At 42.1% G+C, this 16,517-nt stretch overlaps 1 protein-coding gene across 9 annotated transcripts in view; it reads right to left on the bottom strand.

Moving 5' to 3' along the window:
* Nucleotides 1-16,517, bottom strand: part of LOC115348557 (WASH complex subunit 2A-like) — a 38,399-nt gene that overhangs the window by 7,226 nt on the left and 14,656 nt on the right. For 5 of the 9 annotated variants that reach the window (XR_005933606.1, XM_030031440.2, XM_030031442.2 and 2 more), the window contains 14 exons: nt 15,792-15,953; nt 15,033-15,166; nt 13,462-13,554; nt 12,860-12,964; nt 11,369-11,485; nt 9,709-9,872; nt 9,144-9,255; nt 8,027-8,212; nt 6,774-6,956; nt 4,292-4,420; nt 3,979-4,074; nt 2,781-2,900; nt 1,072-1,149; nt 180-392 (listed from right to left, as the gene is read on the bottom strand). Coding sequence is in view for 8 of the 9 variants with exons in the window: in XM_030031440.2 (XP_029887300.1) it covers nt 180-392; nt 1,072-1,149; nt 2,781-2,900; nt 3,979-4,074; nt 4,292-4,420; nt 6,774-6,956; nt 8,027-8,212; nt 9,144-9,255; nt 9,709-9,872; nt 11,369-11,485; nt 12,860-12,964; nt 13,462-13,554; nt 15,033-15,166; nt 15,792-15,953 (1,892 nt within the window). In the remaining variant the exon portion in view is untranslated. The remainder of the gene's footprint in view (nt 1-179; nt 393-1,071; nt 1,150-2,780; nt 2,901-3,978; nt 4,075-4,291; nt 4,421-6,773; nt 6,957-8,026; nt 8,213-9,143; nt 9,256-9,708; nt 9,873-11,368; nt 11,486-12,859; nt 12,965-13,461; nt 13,555-15,032; nt 15,167-15,791; nt 15,954-16,517) is intronic. The other 4 variants (XM_030031441.2, XM_030031447.2, XM_041127503.1 and 1 more) reach the window with 3 other exon arrangements.

The raw sequence follows: 16,517 nt of genomic DNA, 5'->3' as shown, positions 1-16,517 counted from the left end.
AGGCTTGACTTTCTCTTCAGTGGTCCACAGAAGTGACAGGAGATTAGATTTCCACACCTCCATTTAGATTCAGATAGACCACACTGTTAGCAGCACTTGCATACCAAAACACAAATTCCTGCATGAGGACAGACTGTGTTTTTAATCCCCCTTTTTATCTTCCTAAATACCAAGATTACCTTATTGGCGCTGTGCAAGGTATCCGCTTGCATAGGCTGATCAAAGCTTACACCTAGTTCTTCATTGTTTCCTGCAGCAGAGAAGGCTTCGCTGTTTCGTACGTCCTTGGGCTCATGCAATGGAGTGTCCAGAACTGGTAAGGGGGACTTTATACTAGAGACCTTAGGCATTGCACCAGGTAGTAAGGCTGCAGGGTTAATAGCTAAGTTAGCCTACAAAACAGAAAACAAAAATACACACACAAAAAGAGATCATGTTAATACTGCTCAAGAGCAAGCATGGCTCCAGAGAAGCAGCAAGAACTAGCGTATGTAGGCATTCAAGTTCTACAAGTGCCTGGCCTTTCTCACACCTATGCACTTCTGTGTCTCCCACATCCCCTGTCTCACTAGGTCTGTGGAGTGCTCAACAGTATTATTCTATATAAAAGCTTCAGGAACAGCATGGCCACATGTCAGACCAAACATCTATGTAGCTCAGTATCCTGTCTGAGGATAACAATGGTTCTGACGTTAAGATGACACTGTGATATAGACAGTTATTAGTCATTTCATGGCAGAAGAGGGACGTAACCAAAATCCCAAACCCCTAAGAGTCTCTGAACATACCTAAAATAGTGCTGAGAAGAATAGCAGGTCAAAGAGGAGCCCACCCTCTGCCCCCCAAACAGAGTAAATAGTGCTGCTCAGAGTCAGGTCTGAAATGGGAGGGGGAAATAATATTAAACATGCAATACAGAAAAAGTAATAGGAAATACACCATCTGAAAAAAAAAATTGCAAGAGTAATGTAAGGAAGTAAAAAGATTTTGTTTCAGGGAAAGCGATCAGTGAGGCAAGGAAGTTTTTTTTTTTCTTTTTTTGAAAGTCAAAATGCCAGTAAAGTTAATTACTTGTAGCTCTCCAATCCGAGATGAGGGCTCTTTGGTTTTAATGGGAACAGGACCTGTAGACTTCTGCACAAAATTACACTGGATTAAACAAGTGGACAAGCTGTTATCAACCAGACTGTAGTTTGCATTTTAATACATCTATACAAAGCAGCTCACTGCTTACCAATTTCTTCTGAAGATACCTTGTTATCATCACATTCTACCACCAGAACTACAGTCACTCAATTTTCAGCTTCAATTCCCCACATGCCATAGCCCCATCTTCATTATCACATTTCATTCCACCTTCCTTCTACCCATTATTATATTTTGCCATAGTAACCCAACAACTACCATCTTCTCCAGGTCACACACACCACCAGTCAAATCACACTGTGACAGCTACCCTCCCTCCTTGCTTATTCCTTCCCTTAAGACTCTCTGAAGCCGTGTTGCCAGATCATTATGTAACTAACTTTTTTCTTTGTGACTGGCTATAATAGGGCCACGAATTTCAGTGAAGCCCACATGGACGCCGAGAGGGCTACAGAATTGTACCTCTTAGCCTGCAAGGAAAAAAGCTTCAGAGAAGTGAGTGCTCCTCTATAGAAAGCAGGCCATCAGTGCCAGAAATAAGACTAGACTAATAGAGCAAGAGCAGCTGTTTGGTCTGAAGACTTGCATCAACTCTAGGGCTCAGGGATGAACCAAATCAGCTAAGGTGCTCTTCTCAGAGCTTGCTCTCCACAAGTTTGTAGTCTACATGGTTCTCTGAGCTAGGGTCTACTGCTGTTGGTGTGGCTGGGCAGTCAGAGCTCCTTCAGCCAGGCTGAAGGAACTGAGGGGTTTGCAAGGGTTAGGACACTGGTTTGGGCGTCATGATAGCATGACAGAGGAATCCTAGTGTCTGAGGAGATTGTTCCTCACTTAAATGCATATGATGTTCAGCTGAACCTCAGACAGGCTGAGATCATTCCTGTACCACACTGTCAGCAGCTTAAAAAAAAAAAAAAGAGGGGGGGGGGGGGGGGGAAGACGAGCCTGGTGCTACACTTCAAGGAATACTTCACCATAAGGGAAGACAGGCTAATTACTAGCCCTACAGACTTGCTCTGTGTTCCTCAGCCCAGGGGAGAAAAAACAACACCCACCTCCCACAATGAAAAGCTAATCTCCTACAGATGGAAATCCAACAAGCAGCTCTGGCGAGGCACAAGCCTGAATTCAGATCCAAACTGCCTCTCTCAGAGACCCTTGGTTCTACAAGATTACGGGCAGGAGTAGGAGTCTTGTTTGCTCATCAAAGTCTCCATGATAAGATTCTTAACAGCCACAGATTTGTGCTGCATGCCCTGATCTCCTTTCTGAGAAAGCCCACCCTATACTTTAAAGATCACATTCACTGCAGTAGACACTGGCACTTCAGAGTAGAATGAATAACAACCCATTTTCAATCCAACAGGACCCGAGATGTACTTCTTCACTGCCTTGTACTTTGCCCTTGTAAGTGTGTGGGCAATGAATAAAACACTGTTCCAACAGCATTTAAACTTCTTGCTAGTAACAGTGCACCTGCTAATAAGCAGAGACAAGTTTGGCCATGCATTGCCACTTTGCAGCCAGTGAATCCAGGCATTAGCTTTGATCTTTTCAAGAGACTTATTTAAAACAAAATGATACATCCCCTTTTTCTCTGCATGCTGTTCAAGGCACAAGATTTAAGTACTTGCCTCTGTAGTTACTGCCTTCAGAGCTTCATCTTGTTTGGCACTTAAAGCATTTTGTAGAAGGTTACTGCTCTCCAAGGAAGGGCCAGTACTGGCCTTAAGTGTTTTCTTCTCAGCTATTTTCTGAAAGCATTAAGAACACAAGTCAACATGAATGGGGTTAAAAGCATGGTCTGTAGATTTAAAAAAAAAAAAAAAAAGCGCAAAGCTTTTTAAAATCTTGCTTCTATCTGAAAAGAAAACTAGCCACATCTTTTGACTCTGCAATGCATAGCAGGCATTGCCTTTTGGCTCTGCAATGCCAAGGGCCTTCCACTCCTCCATTCCTTTAGCCTACCTCAACCTTTGCTGTCTATGCTAATGATAAATAATGAGAGTTTCAATGAACTTCCAAATGCATACATATTTCCTCATGCACAGGACAGCAGGGAAAAGAAAAGCACAAAGCTAGCTAAGGAACACTGCTATTTTTATGTTTTCAAGCAAACAGGCTCCATATATAGCTGCCAAGCAGCTAATTACTTAAGACCACCCCTTCCACAGTCCTCAGAGAAACTGTTTCCAGGAACTATTGCCAGTTTTCTAGCCTAACTTCCAGCTATAGACATGACAACATGAAAATAGACTAAAGTAAAAGTTGGCTTCAATTTAATTAAGCTAAATGCATTTAGAGTAACAGTTTAGAATGCACATTAGGACTTTGACCTCAGACCACCTGTAATGCAGTCTGGTTCATTACTGCAGCTGCTTGCCCTCTAAAAACAACCCAGTGATCACAAGGATTTTGATACTGCATTCAATACCTTAAATCAAACCAACCTGCAGAGACTTTAATTACATAAGTCATAGAGCAAGACTCAGCAGTCATGCATGAACTACAGGGAAGTAATATTAGTAAGTTAATAAAACAATACAAACTCTACTACTCTGATTTCTGCTCAGGTGTGTTCTCTTACACCTCAGCCAGTCCCAGTGATACACAAAAAGAAAAAGAATCCAATCCTCTCATCCCAGCTTTGGGAGACCTAATGCATCTGTTTGTTCCCTGTGTCTTCAAGGTCACAATGGCCATTTCTATTCTCTCAAAAAGATTTGAGAAGTCACTTAATTTCTTGTGGGAATACGTATTGAAAAAAATCCCTTCCATACACTTCTTCCCAATGTCTTTTATATAAGCCATTTACAGCAAAGGAACAGATACCGGAAGGTTCGTTTTAGCAGTACTGAAGAGATCATCCTCATCATCATCCCCAAAAAGGCCTCCTCCAGATGATGGCTTCAGGATACGGTTTGCAGACTAAAGAGAGAAAGGATAAAGAAAAGATGCATCACAGATCAAAAGCACATCTCCTTCGGCCCATGATGCTTGAACTGATATTAGCACTTGGTCCTCCCTGGAAATCAGTGACTTCTAAGCTGTGTTCAAACAAGGCACACCAGTAGGCTGCACAGTTCAAAGACTTCTTCAAAGACTGTTTTTAAATAGCAGGTTCAGAGAAGGACTTTGAACTCACCATTGACTTCTTTGGGCTGGCAAAGAGGTCGACGTCTGGATCATTGTCCTTCTGAAGTTTGTGACTGAAGAGGAGCTCTTCGTCTTGAAAGACTCCAGTGCTTTTGGGCCGAGTACTTTTCTCAGAAGCCTGGAAGGAAAGAAGAAAGGTCCACACAGTGAGAAACTCCCTCCTTAAGGAGGTTATTTGCCTAGTGATAAGGCAGATTACAATTCACCTGAGGCTACACTATGACCCTGGTAACAAAAATACAATTTTAACTGCAAGTTATATATTTTACTTTGACCAAATTTGCAACACTGACAATGTAAATATTTGTATTCGCAGTTCAATTTGATGAGAAGACATTAACCAAAATGCATCTGTGTCTGCTGACCTGAGATCCAGCTGCTACTATTTACCTGTAAAGCTTCCTTAGAAGGAAGGGGAAAGAAAAGAAAAAAAAAAATTCAGTATGTTATCATGAGTGTACAGTAACGTTTCTATTTCAGGAAGATAAGCCTTTTATGCCTTGAATTTTTCAGCTGAGGCTGCAGGACAGAGAAGTGAGAGAAAGAGAATCTGGTTAATTATCTTCCTAAGCTAGTTTTTTAAAGAAGAATAAAATAAAATAAACCACCAAAGTTGAAGGCCTGTAAAGCTATTATTGTTGCTAGATTCCCTGTTCTCCTCCTGTTAAAGCAAACAAACCCCCACAATGAAGAACAGAACACATTGTCTGCCTTTGCCAAGAACTTGTATTTTCAAATTTCCTGGTGGGGGACGGTTGACAGTCAAACATATCACCTTATCAGCCCTCCACTATCTGGCAAACCAACCAATATCAGCTGCTTGAACACCAAAAACAATGCCTTTCTATGATCATGGTCACTGTATGCACCGAGGTCTGACTTTCAAAAGGCAAAGGCCCCACTGAATGTTTAGGTAAAGGCCAGTATCCATGTTTCACCACCCAGCTGTCTCTTCAGCACCTACACAAATGACAGGATGTCTCTTAAGAGCATGACTGAATGTCCAGTAGCATGACATCAGACTTCAAATCCAAGCAGCAGGTGCAGCAGTCATAAGAATAAAGCCCAATTCTCCCCTTTCCAGTCCAGGTATCCAGGAGTCCCAAAGGGCTGCCTACTAAAGCTAGTTTCCAGTATGCCATTTTTGGTCCATACACCCTGTCCTGTGATTTTTATTACTGCTCCATTCTCAGCCTCTCTGTGCACCAGCTTTAACTTTATATCAAAAGCCAGGTCACATTTTTAGAGCACTGGAACTGCTGTTTATGCCCAAATACATGAAAACCTAATGCACATCTCAAAGTATCCATACATGAAACTCCTATTACGCTGAGATAAGCAAGGAAAATAGTAGCACCTTTCAGATTTGCCTACCAAAAAGATTAAGTTCCTAAATTACCTATTCTGATTTTTGCATGAATATGCATTTCAGCACCTTAATCACTTCATGACTGTTATATGCTGACAGCTGAGTGCTTTGAAGGAAAGATTTGAAAGGATTTGTATCTTCCTAAATTCATAGGACAGATGTGGCTTCTTGCAACCATCTTGCAATGTGCCCCCCCCCAAAAAAAACCCAGACACAGCATACGTCCACAACAAGTAAATAAACACTCAAGCTTACAATCTGTTTTTACTTAGAAGCAGCTATAAACAGGGATTTTTCTCAGAAACATCTATTTCATTCAGCTCCAGGGACTTCTGAATAAAGTGTGTATAGCGTTTAGGGTTGACAACTTACTTTACATGGTCACGCTAAGATGACGAAACCTTGTGGTATACCATAGTATACGGTATGTACTTTTTGACATGACTTCAAGTTTACAGAAAAAAATTTGGTACACCTGCATCAAGTAGAAACAAGAACATTGCCATGGATTCAGGATATAGCTGCTGAAGATTCAAAATCTACGTCTTGATGGTATACACTATATCAGGAAAGCCAGACAGCAAGAATATGGCAATTGGAGGCTTTTTTAAAAAGTGCACACACATACTTGAAAAACGGAAGTAAGCATAGGATTAAGATGATTCTTGCTGAAGCTAAGCCTGCAGGCATATATCCACCAAGCAAACTGCAACAATATAAAGAATATAAAGGGATAAACCACAAGGCTTCAAATTCCACATCCTTCTACTTCCTAGTACCTCTGACCTTGAGGGGTAACTGGGCAAACAGTTCTGTACAGCAGACATCAAGTAGCTGTGCCAAAACATCTGTACAGAATTTCTTTTCATACTAGCGTGCAGCAAAATGCTTTCGAGTTAGTGGGATGGACAAATTTACAAAGGGATTCAGGATCATGAGGAAAAGCAGGAATAATTTCTCACCCAAGAACCTGGAATTTTAGAACTACAGAAAGATTAGCCTCCATGACATGAAGAGAGGGAAAGGTAAAAACAAAACCTTGTATAGAATAGTAGAGGTAGAAATACTATTTCCTAGTGTTCAAGAACTTCCCTAAACTCACCACACCAATTTCTTTCTGTGCATTTTTAATGCCGTTATCATCTTCCAGTCTCTCCTCTTCCTCCTCCTCAAACAAGCTTAACACTTTCTTAGCTTGGGACTTGACGACTTTCTCCAGAGCTGGTGGTGATGTTGCAAACAGATCCGAGCTGCTGGCTGGCTCTGGGGATGTTGCTGCAAAAGGCTCCACAAAAAAAAAAAAACAAAAACAAAAACCAAAAAAACACCAACAAAAAAAACATTAACACATCAGCCTGTTATTTTTCAGGTTTGTCCAAAAAACCACTAAGATTTCTTGGTTAAATGCCAGCAGTTGTCAGAGTTCTGCAATCCATTACCAAGCAGACAACTATATTCAACTCATTTTTCCTAAGCAGACAGAACAGCAACATGCAGATTAGCAAGAAATAGTAGATAAAGAAGAGAACACATTTCACAGCTCCAAAAGGAACAAAAGTTTCCTCCTGTACCCTACACTGTAGCACTGTTGATAAGCAGCTCCTGCATAAGGTTTCCTCCTCATCCATATGTCAGGTTGCATCTGCGCCACAAGGGTGCATTAAGTAGCTTTGCCATTTTCTCTGAGGTACCTAGTTCACGCAACCTGGGATTCTTTGGAGTGGGCAGCGCTACCTGAACCTTGAATGTGCTCAGGAAAGTGCAAAGCATGGTAACTACTCTGGAAATTCATCAGCTGGTAGTTCCCCAACAATTCCTCTGTAAGACCATGCCCAAGATTAAGTTCTGCTGAAGTTTCTTCAATAACACACTCAATAATACCATCAATACTGTTCTGTAACAGTATTGCCCAGGAGAAATTCACAACCCGGAAAGTCACAGCTGCCAACACCATTTATAAATCATCAGACAGCATGCTGAAACAAAGTTACCGAGCTTGGCGCAAAGCCTACACATGAGTATAGGCTATCTTTTAAAGGAAAGCTCTGTTCATATGACTAAAGATTACCCAACCCACTCTGGAGGAGAAACAAAACAGATTCCAACCCACAAAAAACCCCCAAACAATTCTCTCATGTACATCAGTTGGGAAACAACTTTTAAGTGGCATTCAATCAATTTGCTGTTTGACTGACAAGTGATTTTGCTAAATGGAGACAGAGTTGTTCTCTCCTTGGCAATAGAAGAGGCAATCCAGAAAAAGAATTCTGTCCCAGAGCAGCAGTGTTAGATTGTGGGTTTTTTTTTAAACTGAATCTTTACCAAACTTCAGACTAACGTAAGAAAATCTCTCACTTTTTCCTTTGTTTGCTGCCCTGCAACATCTGCTCCTCTAGGCACAGGAACTGCTCCAGGCTCTTTTAAACACCGCAATGTATCTTCTACCTGGTTAGACTTCACTGCTCTATCTGGCAGACCTTCCTTTTCCTCCTTTTCTTCTTCATTAAAGAAAGGTGGTGCTTGTGCTGGTTTTACTTTCTCCTGCAAAATTAAGAGAACACCAGTGACACAGAATTGGTGGGTATATAAGAAGCATATGCTGCCGTGGGATAACAGAGTCTCAGTTTGCCTTCTGCAGAAATCTAGGACAATGGCAACATGCTTGACTTCTACTTCCCTCCCTTGGGACATTCTGGTTTGTGACTTTTGACTTCTAGTATTATAAGCTCTTGAGTCTGCTTGAAGAGTGCTGGGAAGCAATTGGAAGCTTAGAGTGGATGCCCTAGGAATATGGTCTGGTTGGTGCACCATTTCCTGTGACTGCAAGCAGCTAGAATGTGGCTTGGTTGTTTCTTCTTCTATTCCCAAGCCTAATATCTTTATGGGCCCTGACAACTATTTTCCTGGTAAGCAGAAAGGCAAGGCTGGGAGCAGGGGCGGCACACACACATGTACAGGATACAGATACAGGTCCATTAAGCTTTTGCAACTCCTACTCTCAATTCCAAAGCACAACCAGACAGGCAGCGCAATATGGGCTAAGCTCTTAAGACAGAGGATAGCATAAGCACCCTCAACAGAAGGCCAGTAAGAAGCCTGTAGACACATTTGAATCAGCTTGGGTTGAGCTGACACATAGGGTGAAGCCCTAGCTTCACAGTCAGCAGTAAGCTGTTTGTTCCTTTTAATAGTATTTTATGGTTGAGAGCTCTCAAAACATCCTCAGGAAGGGCTTTTAGCATAAAGCAAACAAATTCAGGGTTAGTAGTCAAGAAAATTTTGAAATCTCTATTAGGCTGATGGTAGTAAGAAGTTTTACATTTAGGAGTTGAGTCTGCCCTGTTCCCATTCCCACTTTGCTATAACTACCGTTGTCTAAAACAAGTCAGACTTACATCCAGTACCTAACAAGGAAGATAAACTATAAAAAGACTAAGTGTTCCACATGAGTTTTAAAAGAAAGGGGAGGTACCACTGCAGCCTTAGCAGCTGAAGGAAGTAGCGTTGATTGGGAGCTGAAGAGCGATTCTCCATTAATAGCATCATCTTCAAACAACAACGATACCTTCTGTGGTTTTCTTTGGCTGCAGTGAGAGAGAGGAGAAAGGGGAAGATTCAGTGCAAAAGCTTCAGAGGCCATGCGCTGCATCTGTTTAAAAGTATCACTTAGGACCATCATTTGCAGCAAGTGGTCCCAGACACAGGACTCGGCTTCCTCACTGTCTCAACAGTTCTACGACCCTCCTTTCTTGTCTGCATAGCTTTCTGCAGAAGTGAAGATAAAAAGAGGTCAAGAGGATTTTATATCGCAGGCATGGAAATAGCCCAGTTCAGTGGTGGCAAGGAGAATGATCCACCACAGATACAAAAGTGGTAAAAAAGCCCAGCCCTGCCCCCTCCCACTCCCACTCCTCTACTTTCTCCTCAGCAGCAGTAGCAAGGGACAACACTTGCAATATGCTTGGGTGCGTCTGGTTTTGAGGGCGCTGCTGGGCTGTTCTGAAAAAATGCACTGTCCCGCCTCCCGCAACTGTCACCTCTCTTTAGTGATTGCAAATAGATCCTCCTCATCTTCTTCCTCAAAGAGGCTCGTCTTCTTCACAGCTTTAGCCTGACTGACAGCACTAGCTGGTTTTGCAGGGTCCTCTTTTTGGTCATCTTCAGAAGGAAGTTTAGCTGGCTTGGAGACATTCCAGTGTTCCTTAAAAATAAGGAACCCTTAAGTTTTGTTTTGTCTTGGTCAGAGCCACTTTCCCATCTTCTGGATAAGCAGAAACACTCAGCATCTTGGCAGTCTTTGCATCTCTCTACTAGTTTATTTTCCTGCCTTTGTGTTAGCCACTGTAATATGACATTGCTCAGGCTCTGCTGAGGGCCTGGCCACCTTTTGGCATGTGGTATTTGCCCAGCAAAACAGGGTACACACACTTTACTATTATAGTTGCTCTTGAACAACTGAGGTCAGTGTCAACTGCAGTCATAGGAGTAAGGTCACCCAGTAGAACCCGATTTGAGCTACTTAAATAATTAGCAAGTTTGATGTACAGGGAAAAAAACGAAACAAAACAAAACAAAACCCTGAGAAAAAACACAACACCCACACCCAAGACACCTCATTACTAGAGTGCATGATGCTGCACTTCTTTCTTCTTATTATTTCCTCAACTTTCAACTACAGTACTTTCTGCCCCCTCCCCCCCTCCCCTGGAGCTAGCATTTAATCAAGCCTACCCACTGAACAAGTCAAAAATCTACATTAGAAGGAAACATTTCTGGGGTTGGGAGAGTTTTCTGGCTTGTGTGTTTTCTCATTCCCAGCATTTCAAGTGGTTTGCCCCGTTCCCCACCTCTGTCCCCCTTCTGAAAGGGACTACAGGCATGTAGAAGTATGAACTTTGTTTATTCTACATTAAGATAAAAATGCATCTAAAGATATTACTAGTATTCACTAAACAAGCAATTACAGGACAGGTAATAAACATCAAGTCTACCTAAAAGAGTAATTTTGGAGGGTGGGAGGGCTAAGAAGAGTCTGGATCTTATTCATGTGAGTTAATTCAGAGACTTTCCAGACAAGTTTAATTTACTTAGTGTCTCTGGCTTTCATTTAAGATGCAGGACAACACCTAATCCATGCCTAGAAGAGGGCTGCTCTCTGGGAAGCCTAGTTATTTATGTTTCATTTTTTCCATCCCTAGATTTTAAAAAAACAAAACAAAAACAAACAAAAAAACCCCACCAAAAACCAAGCAAACAAAAAAAGCCCAAACACCACCACACACAAAAAAACCCACCCCAAAAACCCAAAACAAAGAGAAATGCACCACATATCTATCTAGAACTCTGCTAAACTTTCCTTACAGAAATTAAAGCAGTAAGAGCAAACTTATTTTTCCCTTTCAGTATTTTTAAGTCAGATTTGTTGGCAGCAGCCTCCATTTACTATCGATCTTCCTATAAGTTACATGGAAAATACTGATTTTTCTCTTCCACATGACTTCTGTTACCTAGATCCTGAGATAATTTAGGCCAAGAATCAGCCAGCTTCCTCAGCTGCAAACAAGTCACAGGACTGGGGTAGGCATGGCATGTGGACATAGCAGAGTTTGACTGTGGTTCCCATCTCAACAGTTTTATTGTGCTTTGCTCAGCCTAAAGCCCAGTAACCCCTTTCAACCAAATCTTACTCCTCAGTACCTCCTCATCACTGCTGAACAATAAGCTGGAGGCTTTCTTGAGTGGCTCTGACTGTTTTGCTTTCTCTTCTGGGGGTTTTTCCTGTTGCTTCTTGGCAGGTACCACACCAAAGAGATCCTTAAAATAAAAAAAAATATATTTAAAAAAAATCAAAAGCCAAAGCCACAATGAAAAGCTCACTGAGAAGTCATCAGCATGCAAGACACTGTTGCTATCCACTTCTCAGATGAGTAGGATAGAGAAATGGTGTTTTATGAACCCTTTTTGAAGACATTTTCAAGTGTGATATGGTATTCTGGTACAGGGAATTCTATGCACACAGCTTTTGACAGACCAGAAACTTGTAAGCATGCAGCATGGTTTTGGCGCACAGATTCTCCACCATAAGGCTTGACCAGCAGCCAAAGCGCACCACACAGCAATTCTGTTACACAGCAGCTAACAATAATGGGGCACTGTTTTTAATCTACATAATGAAATAGAGAATGAATCCTATTCTGAGAGGACAGGCAATAGGCAAGCTGAACCACCACCACTGGGGAAGAACCAAGACTTTTCACCTGAAGACACTCATGCAGGTTACTATATACGCATCAGAATATACAAAAGCATATGTTGACTTCACCACCTAACAATTATTTATGCTTTTCTCCACTCAACTTGAACTTCAGTTCCATAACACAACCTTCATGGCAGATACCAGAGACCTTACCACATTACCAAATGTTTCACTATCCTGACAGTTGCTTCTGAACAGCCCCTATTCAGAAAGCTGAGCTGGAAGCAGCCCCCTCTTGAACAGGAAACCTTTATCTTGAGTGTGCAGAAGTCCCTTATCTTACAGCTCTGAGCAGGCCTCCTATTTCCCTCAGGTTAAGACTATGGGGTAAGTTAACTCACCATGAAGGCTGCAGGCCCAGAGTTGAAAGCTCTTTGGAGGGTGTGTGGGAGGGAGAAGAGGGTAAAAGAGATAAAAGCACACACTAATTCAATTTTGTTAAGTTTCTTGCACAAACTGTGCTCTGATCTCAGTTTCTACACTAGCAGCCACAATTCTTACACAGTGAAAAGCAAGAAAAAAGGAATTCACCAGCCATGACACAAGAGAAGCAAGAAGTCATCCATGTGGCTAGGTACCACGGGCCAGGATAAAATAGCTTATTGAAGCTCATAGCTGTTCTATTGCTCAGTGTTCTCTAGTCCTATCAATCAGAGGGATAACACCCTTCATGTTTAGGTCTAGAGATGATACGGACCAACTGCAAAATACTAAAAAGACACCAAAAACTCACAAGAGTCCCTGCTACCATTCTCCATAAAGCAGTTCTGAGCATGTGAACAGCAACACAATACGAGATCGATTTAGTGCTCTAATTTAGCGTTCCATTTACAAGCTTCGTGTTGTAAACTTCTCAATGTTTCCTGCTGCATTTGCAACAGGCTGTGCAGGAAGATTCCCATACGCAGGCAGTATGAAGAAGTGGTACTTACCTCTTCATCATCATCAAACAAAGACAGCGGAGCTTTTGTCATGGACTTGCTGGTGGGGAGAGATATCGCTTTGGACTTCACAGTTTTACTTGATGAAAACAAGTCCTGTGCAAATCAAAGAAATGTCACTCTGCAAAGCAATGCTAAATGTTTAAGAACTCTAAATGGGACATTCATTTTTTTAACTTGTAAAAAAAAGTGTTTAGTGTGCCTGTGAAGTAGGGAAAGATTGTTTTACTTAGATGTACCAATCACCTGCAACACCACAGGGATTTCCCTCAGTTTTGCAGATTAATTGCTAGCTGGAAGCCGAGGACACAAGATTAAATATATGCAGTCTTTCATGATTCTTGCTCTTGATTTGCTGATCTTTCTTCTCTTCAGGCTTTCAATTTATGCCTGTATACACCACACAAGTTTAACTCTCTGAAGAGAGGGAAAACATTCCCAGAGATTTCACTCTTGGAGCAAGGATGGCTGGTAGTAGATGCATGGATGTCAGAGTTCCCAATCCTACAGATAAATAAGGAGTCCCCAGATATAAGTGTACTGAAGTCAGAATTACTCAGATTTCTGTAGGGATTTATTAAAGAGATACTCACTTCAGAATCCTCCTCATCAGAGAAGAGGCCCCTCTGTTTTCTTGGAGGCATTTCAGGTAAAGGTTTGAAGTCCTCACCTGAAGATGGTTGACTCTTTAGGACAAATAAAGACACTACATCAGCACCCATTTAGATTCAGTAAGGGCAGGCACATGATATGACCCTTTGTAAGAGGCATGCTGCTGGCAGCATCCCACCAGTTGAAGGGACAGAACACAAGCTTGTCACCCATGGGCTGAAGTCCAAAACTCATGTGCTGAGCGAGTTCCTCACATGCAGCCAGAGCTATGCGTGAGTGACTTGCAGGTCTTACCATATGCCTCCCCTCCCACCACCATCCTTCTTAGCAGAAAAATGTATGCAGCAACTCACGCAGCCCCACCTTGTGAGTTAAACAAAAACGTTTCTTTTAACAAGCTGTGTTTTGTAAAGGAAGAGGGCAGATTGTGCCAGCCACCATTTCCTGCATTAGCACAGCACAGCCCCAGCCTGCCACCAGCTATATTGCCATTAAACTCAGAATGATTCCAGACCCAAGTACAACTGTCAGCAAGCTTAGAGTATAAAACAGCCCTCACTTCCTGACAGCAGAAGTGGTGCTACTGAAGCAGTTCTCATCCTCTCCTCCAGGAATGCCAAGTGCTCTGAGATCAGAGCAATGGCACTGGATGACCTCCCACCACCAGTCCCGCTCCATTGACCATGGATACTTTTGCATTGCACCAGAAATAGAAGCTGGTTTTGGCTCCTGTGCTCAGGTGCTTCTCATAAGGCAACACAGAGAAAATCCTACAGCAATTTGCATTAGACATCCCCAGCGCTGTATTGCTTCTCAGTCCAGAGGGGAAAAGAGTCATTGTTGGTCATTATGTTGTTCAAATACTCCTTGGACAGCAAATATGTATAAAATGAGTATATACAACCTCTGCCATAGAACAAAGAGCATTACTACTTTCCTCAAAAAGCTGCTCTGAAAATGAAAGTGGGCTGGGCATTAGGACACTCCCATAACTCTGTACACGTGTCCTCAGGACAGCATTTAGAGCTTTCTACACCTTAAGAGTTTTCAGCTGAAAAACAGCTTTTTAAACACGCCAAGTATTGTATATGCTTAGGTAGAACTCTGACATCCACCTTCCATTGCCACAATACACACAAGCAGTTACCAGTTAAGTTGCTATCAGTGGTTGGTATAAGCGCAGACACAGTCTCTGCAGCACAGAACTGTGACACCAAAGGTTCTTAAGTCAGGCTGGTTTCATTTCAGGCATGAACTTCATAAACATTTTTTATTATTAGAGGCTTCTCATTTTGCTCTCATTTCAATCCTGCCTTAATAAGATTCTTCCCATCACTGCCCACACAAGAAAAACCTCAAATACACCCAAAGTTTGAGAGGCAAAAGGCATTTAAGGACCCCTGAAGCACTCGGGTCATAGAAGACCCCATGAACCTAGTGCTGTTGCACAAATATGGCACTTCCATAGTGCTGTACACGGAAAGACTACTTCAGCTGCGGTAGTAACTTCTTCCTAAAACCTTAGCCATACGATCCATTTATATGCCATTACCTTTTTTTCCATGACTGTCTCCCTATGACTTTCTGTTTCTTTAGTTGTGCCAGCAACCACAGCAGGAATGGCAGGTTTTTCCTTGAATAAGTCACCTTCTTCATCATCATCAAATAAGTCAGCTGTGGACTTGACTGTGTTAAGAGACAAAACAAACAGGGAATGATGAGAACAGAACAGCCACTACTGAACATGAGAAGATACCAGAGTCTCAAAAGATACCATGCTCCCTTTTTAAAGATTACGAACATCAGAAGTCTTTAAGAGAAAAAGCTAGACAAGCTCTCAAAGTGAAACACCACTCCACTTACCTGAGAGCACTGGTGACAGAGAGTGCAGTCAACAAACATTGGGGTAGAGTCAGTTGGCACCTCTAAATGCAGTGTTTTGTATTGTCTTGGCATCTCTAAAGGCCTAGACCCTGACAATATGGCATGTTGGGCACAGGGACTCAGAGCTGTGTGAATAAAGTCTGTACCATTTCCCTGATTCAAGTCTAGATACTGCCCTAGCTGTAGGAGCATCCTAGGAGAGGAAAGTCAGTGGAGAGCATGTACAAATAAACCAGTCCCACACCACTCTGAGGAAAAGAAATGCCAATAACAGACCCTCCCCGCCACAAAAAAAAAACCAAATCAAAAAAACCCAAGCAGAAGTAGCAATGATGCAGGTTTGAATGTTGTAACTCATTGGTTCTCATCAGTTTGAATTTTGATGACCTTTAACATTTAATCTTCCACTGTGCATGTATAGAGGTACCTGAATCTGGAGGCTTTTTGGTTGCTCCCACAAAGAAGTCATCATCATCATCATCAAACAGAACAACTTTCCCAGGCTGTTTAGGAGTTTTCTCTATGCTCTGTGCTGCAGATTTCTTGTCTTTTTCCACAATTACAGTGGAACTAAATACATCACTTCCTCCTGCAGGTCAGATGGGAAAAAAAAACAACAACAAAAAAAATCCAAAGCCACACAGAGATCATTGCCAGAGTTTCCAAAAAGCTGAACTTGTGCTACAGTAAGTGGAGCCAGGCAGCTTCCATCACAGCAACTTTTAATGCACTCCTGCAACAATGCCACATCAAAAGCATTAGCTAGAAACTTCCTGATAAAGCCAAGTCACAGATAGATGGCCCCTCACTCTCACTGCAATCACTTCTTCCTCAAACCTGCTCATCTCCTCTAGGAACAGACCCAGCAGTCCCACACTGTTGCCCCTCTGGACTTCCTAAACCAGAGTCCTACTTTACTAATCAGTAAGCCACACCATTGTGGACAAATAAAAGTGGTAAGATGCTTGAGGAGAGGGAAGGACAGGAGACAGTTCTCCCAAGGAGCTGCACTTGTCATGCAAGACCTCAAGCAGTACTGCAGTATGAGGCTGAGTTTGGTCCCAACATTCCTGTGTACTTCAGATATGGCAGGGATCAACTAGAGTAATCTGGTAACAACTGTTTCTTCTACATCTGGTGTGGAAAAATCCTG

This window comes from Aquila chrysaetos, chromosome 11 (genome assembly GCF_900496995.4).
Source record: "Aquila chrysaetos chrysaetos chromosome 11, bAquChr1.4, whole genome shotgun sequence".
In the NCBI taxonomy this organism is placed as follows: domain Eukaryota; kingdom Metazoa; phylum Chordata; class Aves; order Accipitriformes; family Accipitridae; genus Aquila; species Aquila chrysaetos.
The sequence above is the reverse complement of the archived record's forward strand: the minus strand, read 5'-3'. Positions and strand labels throughout refer to the sequence as shown.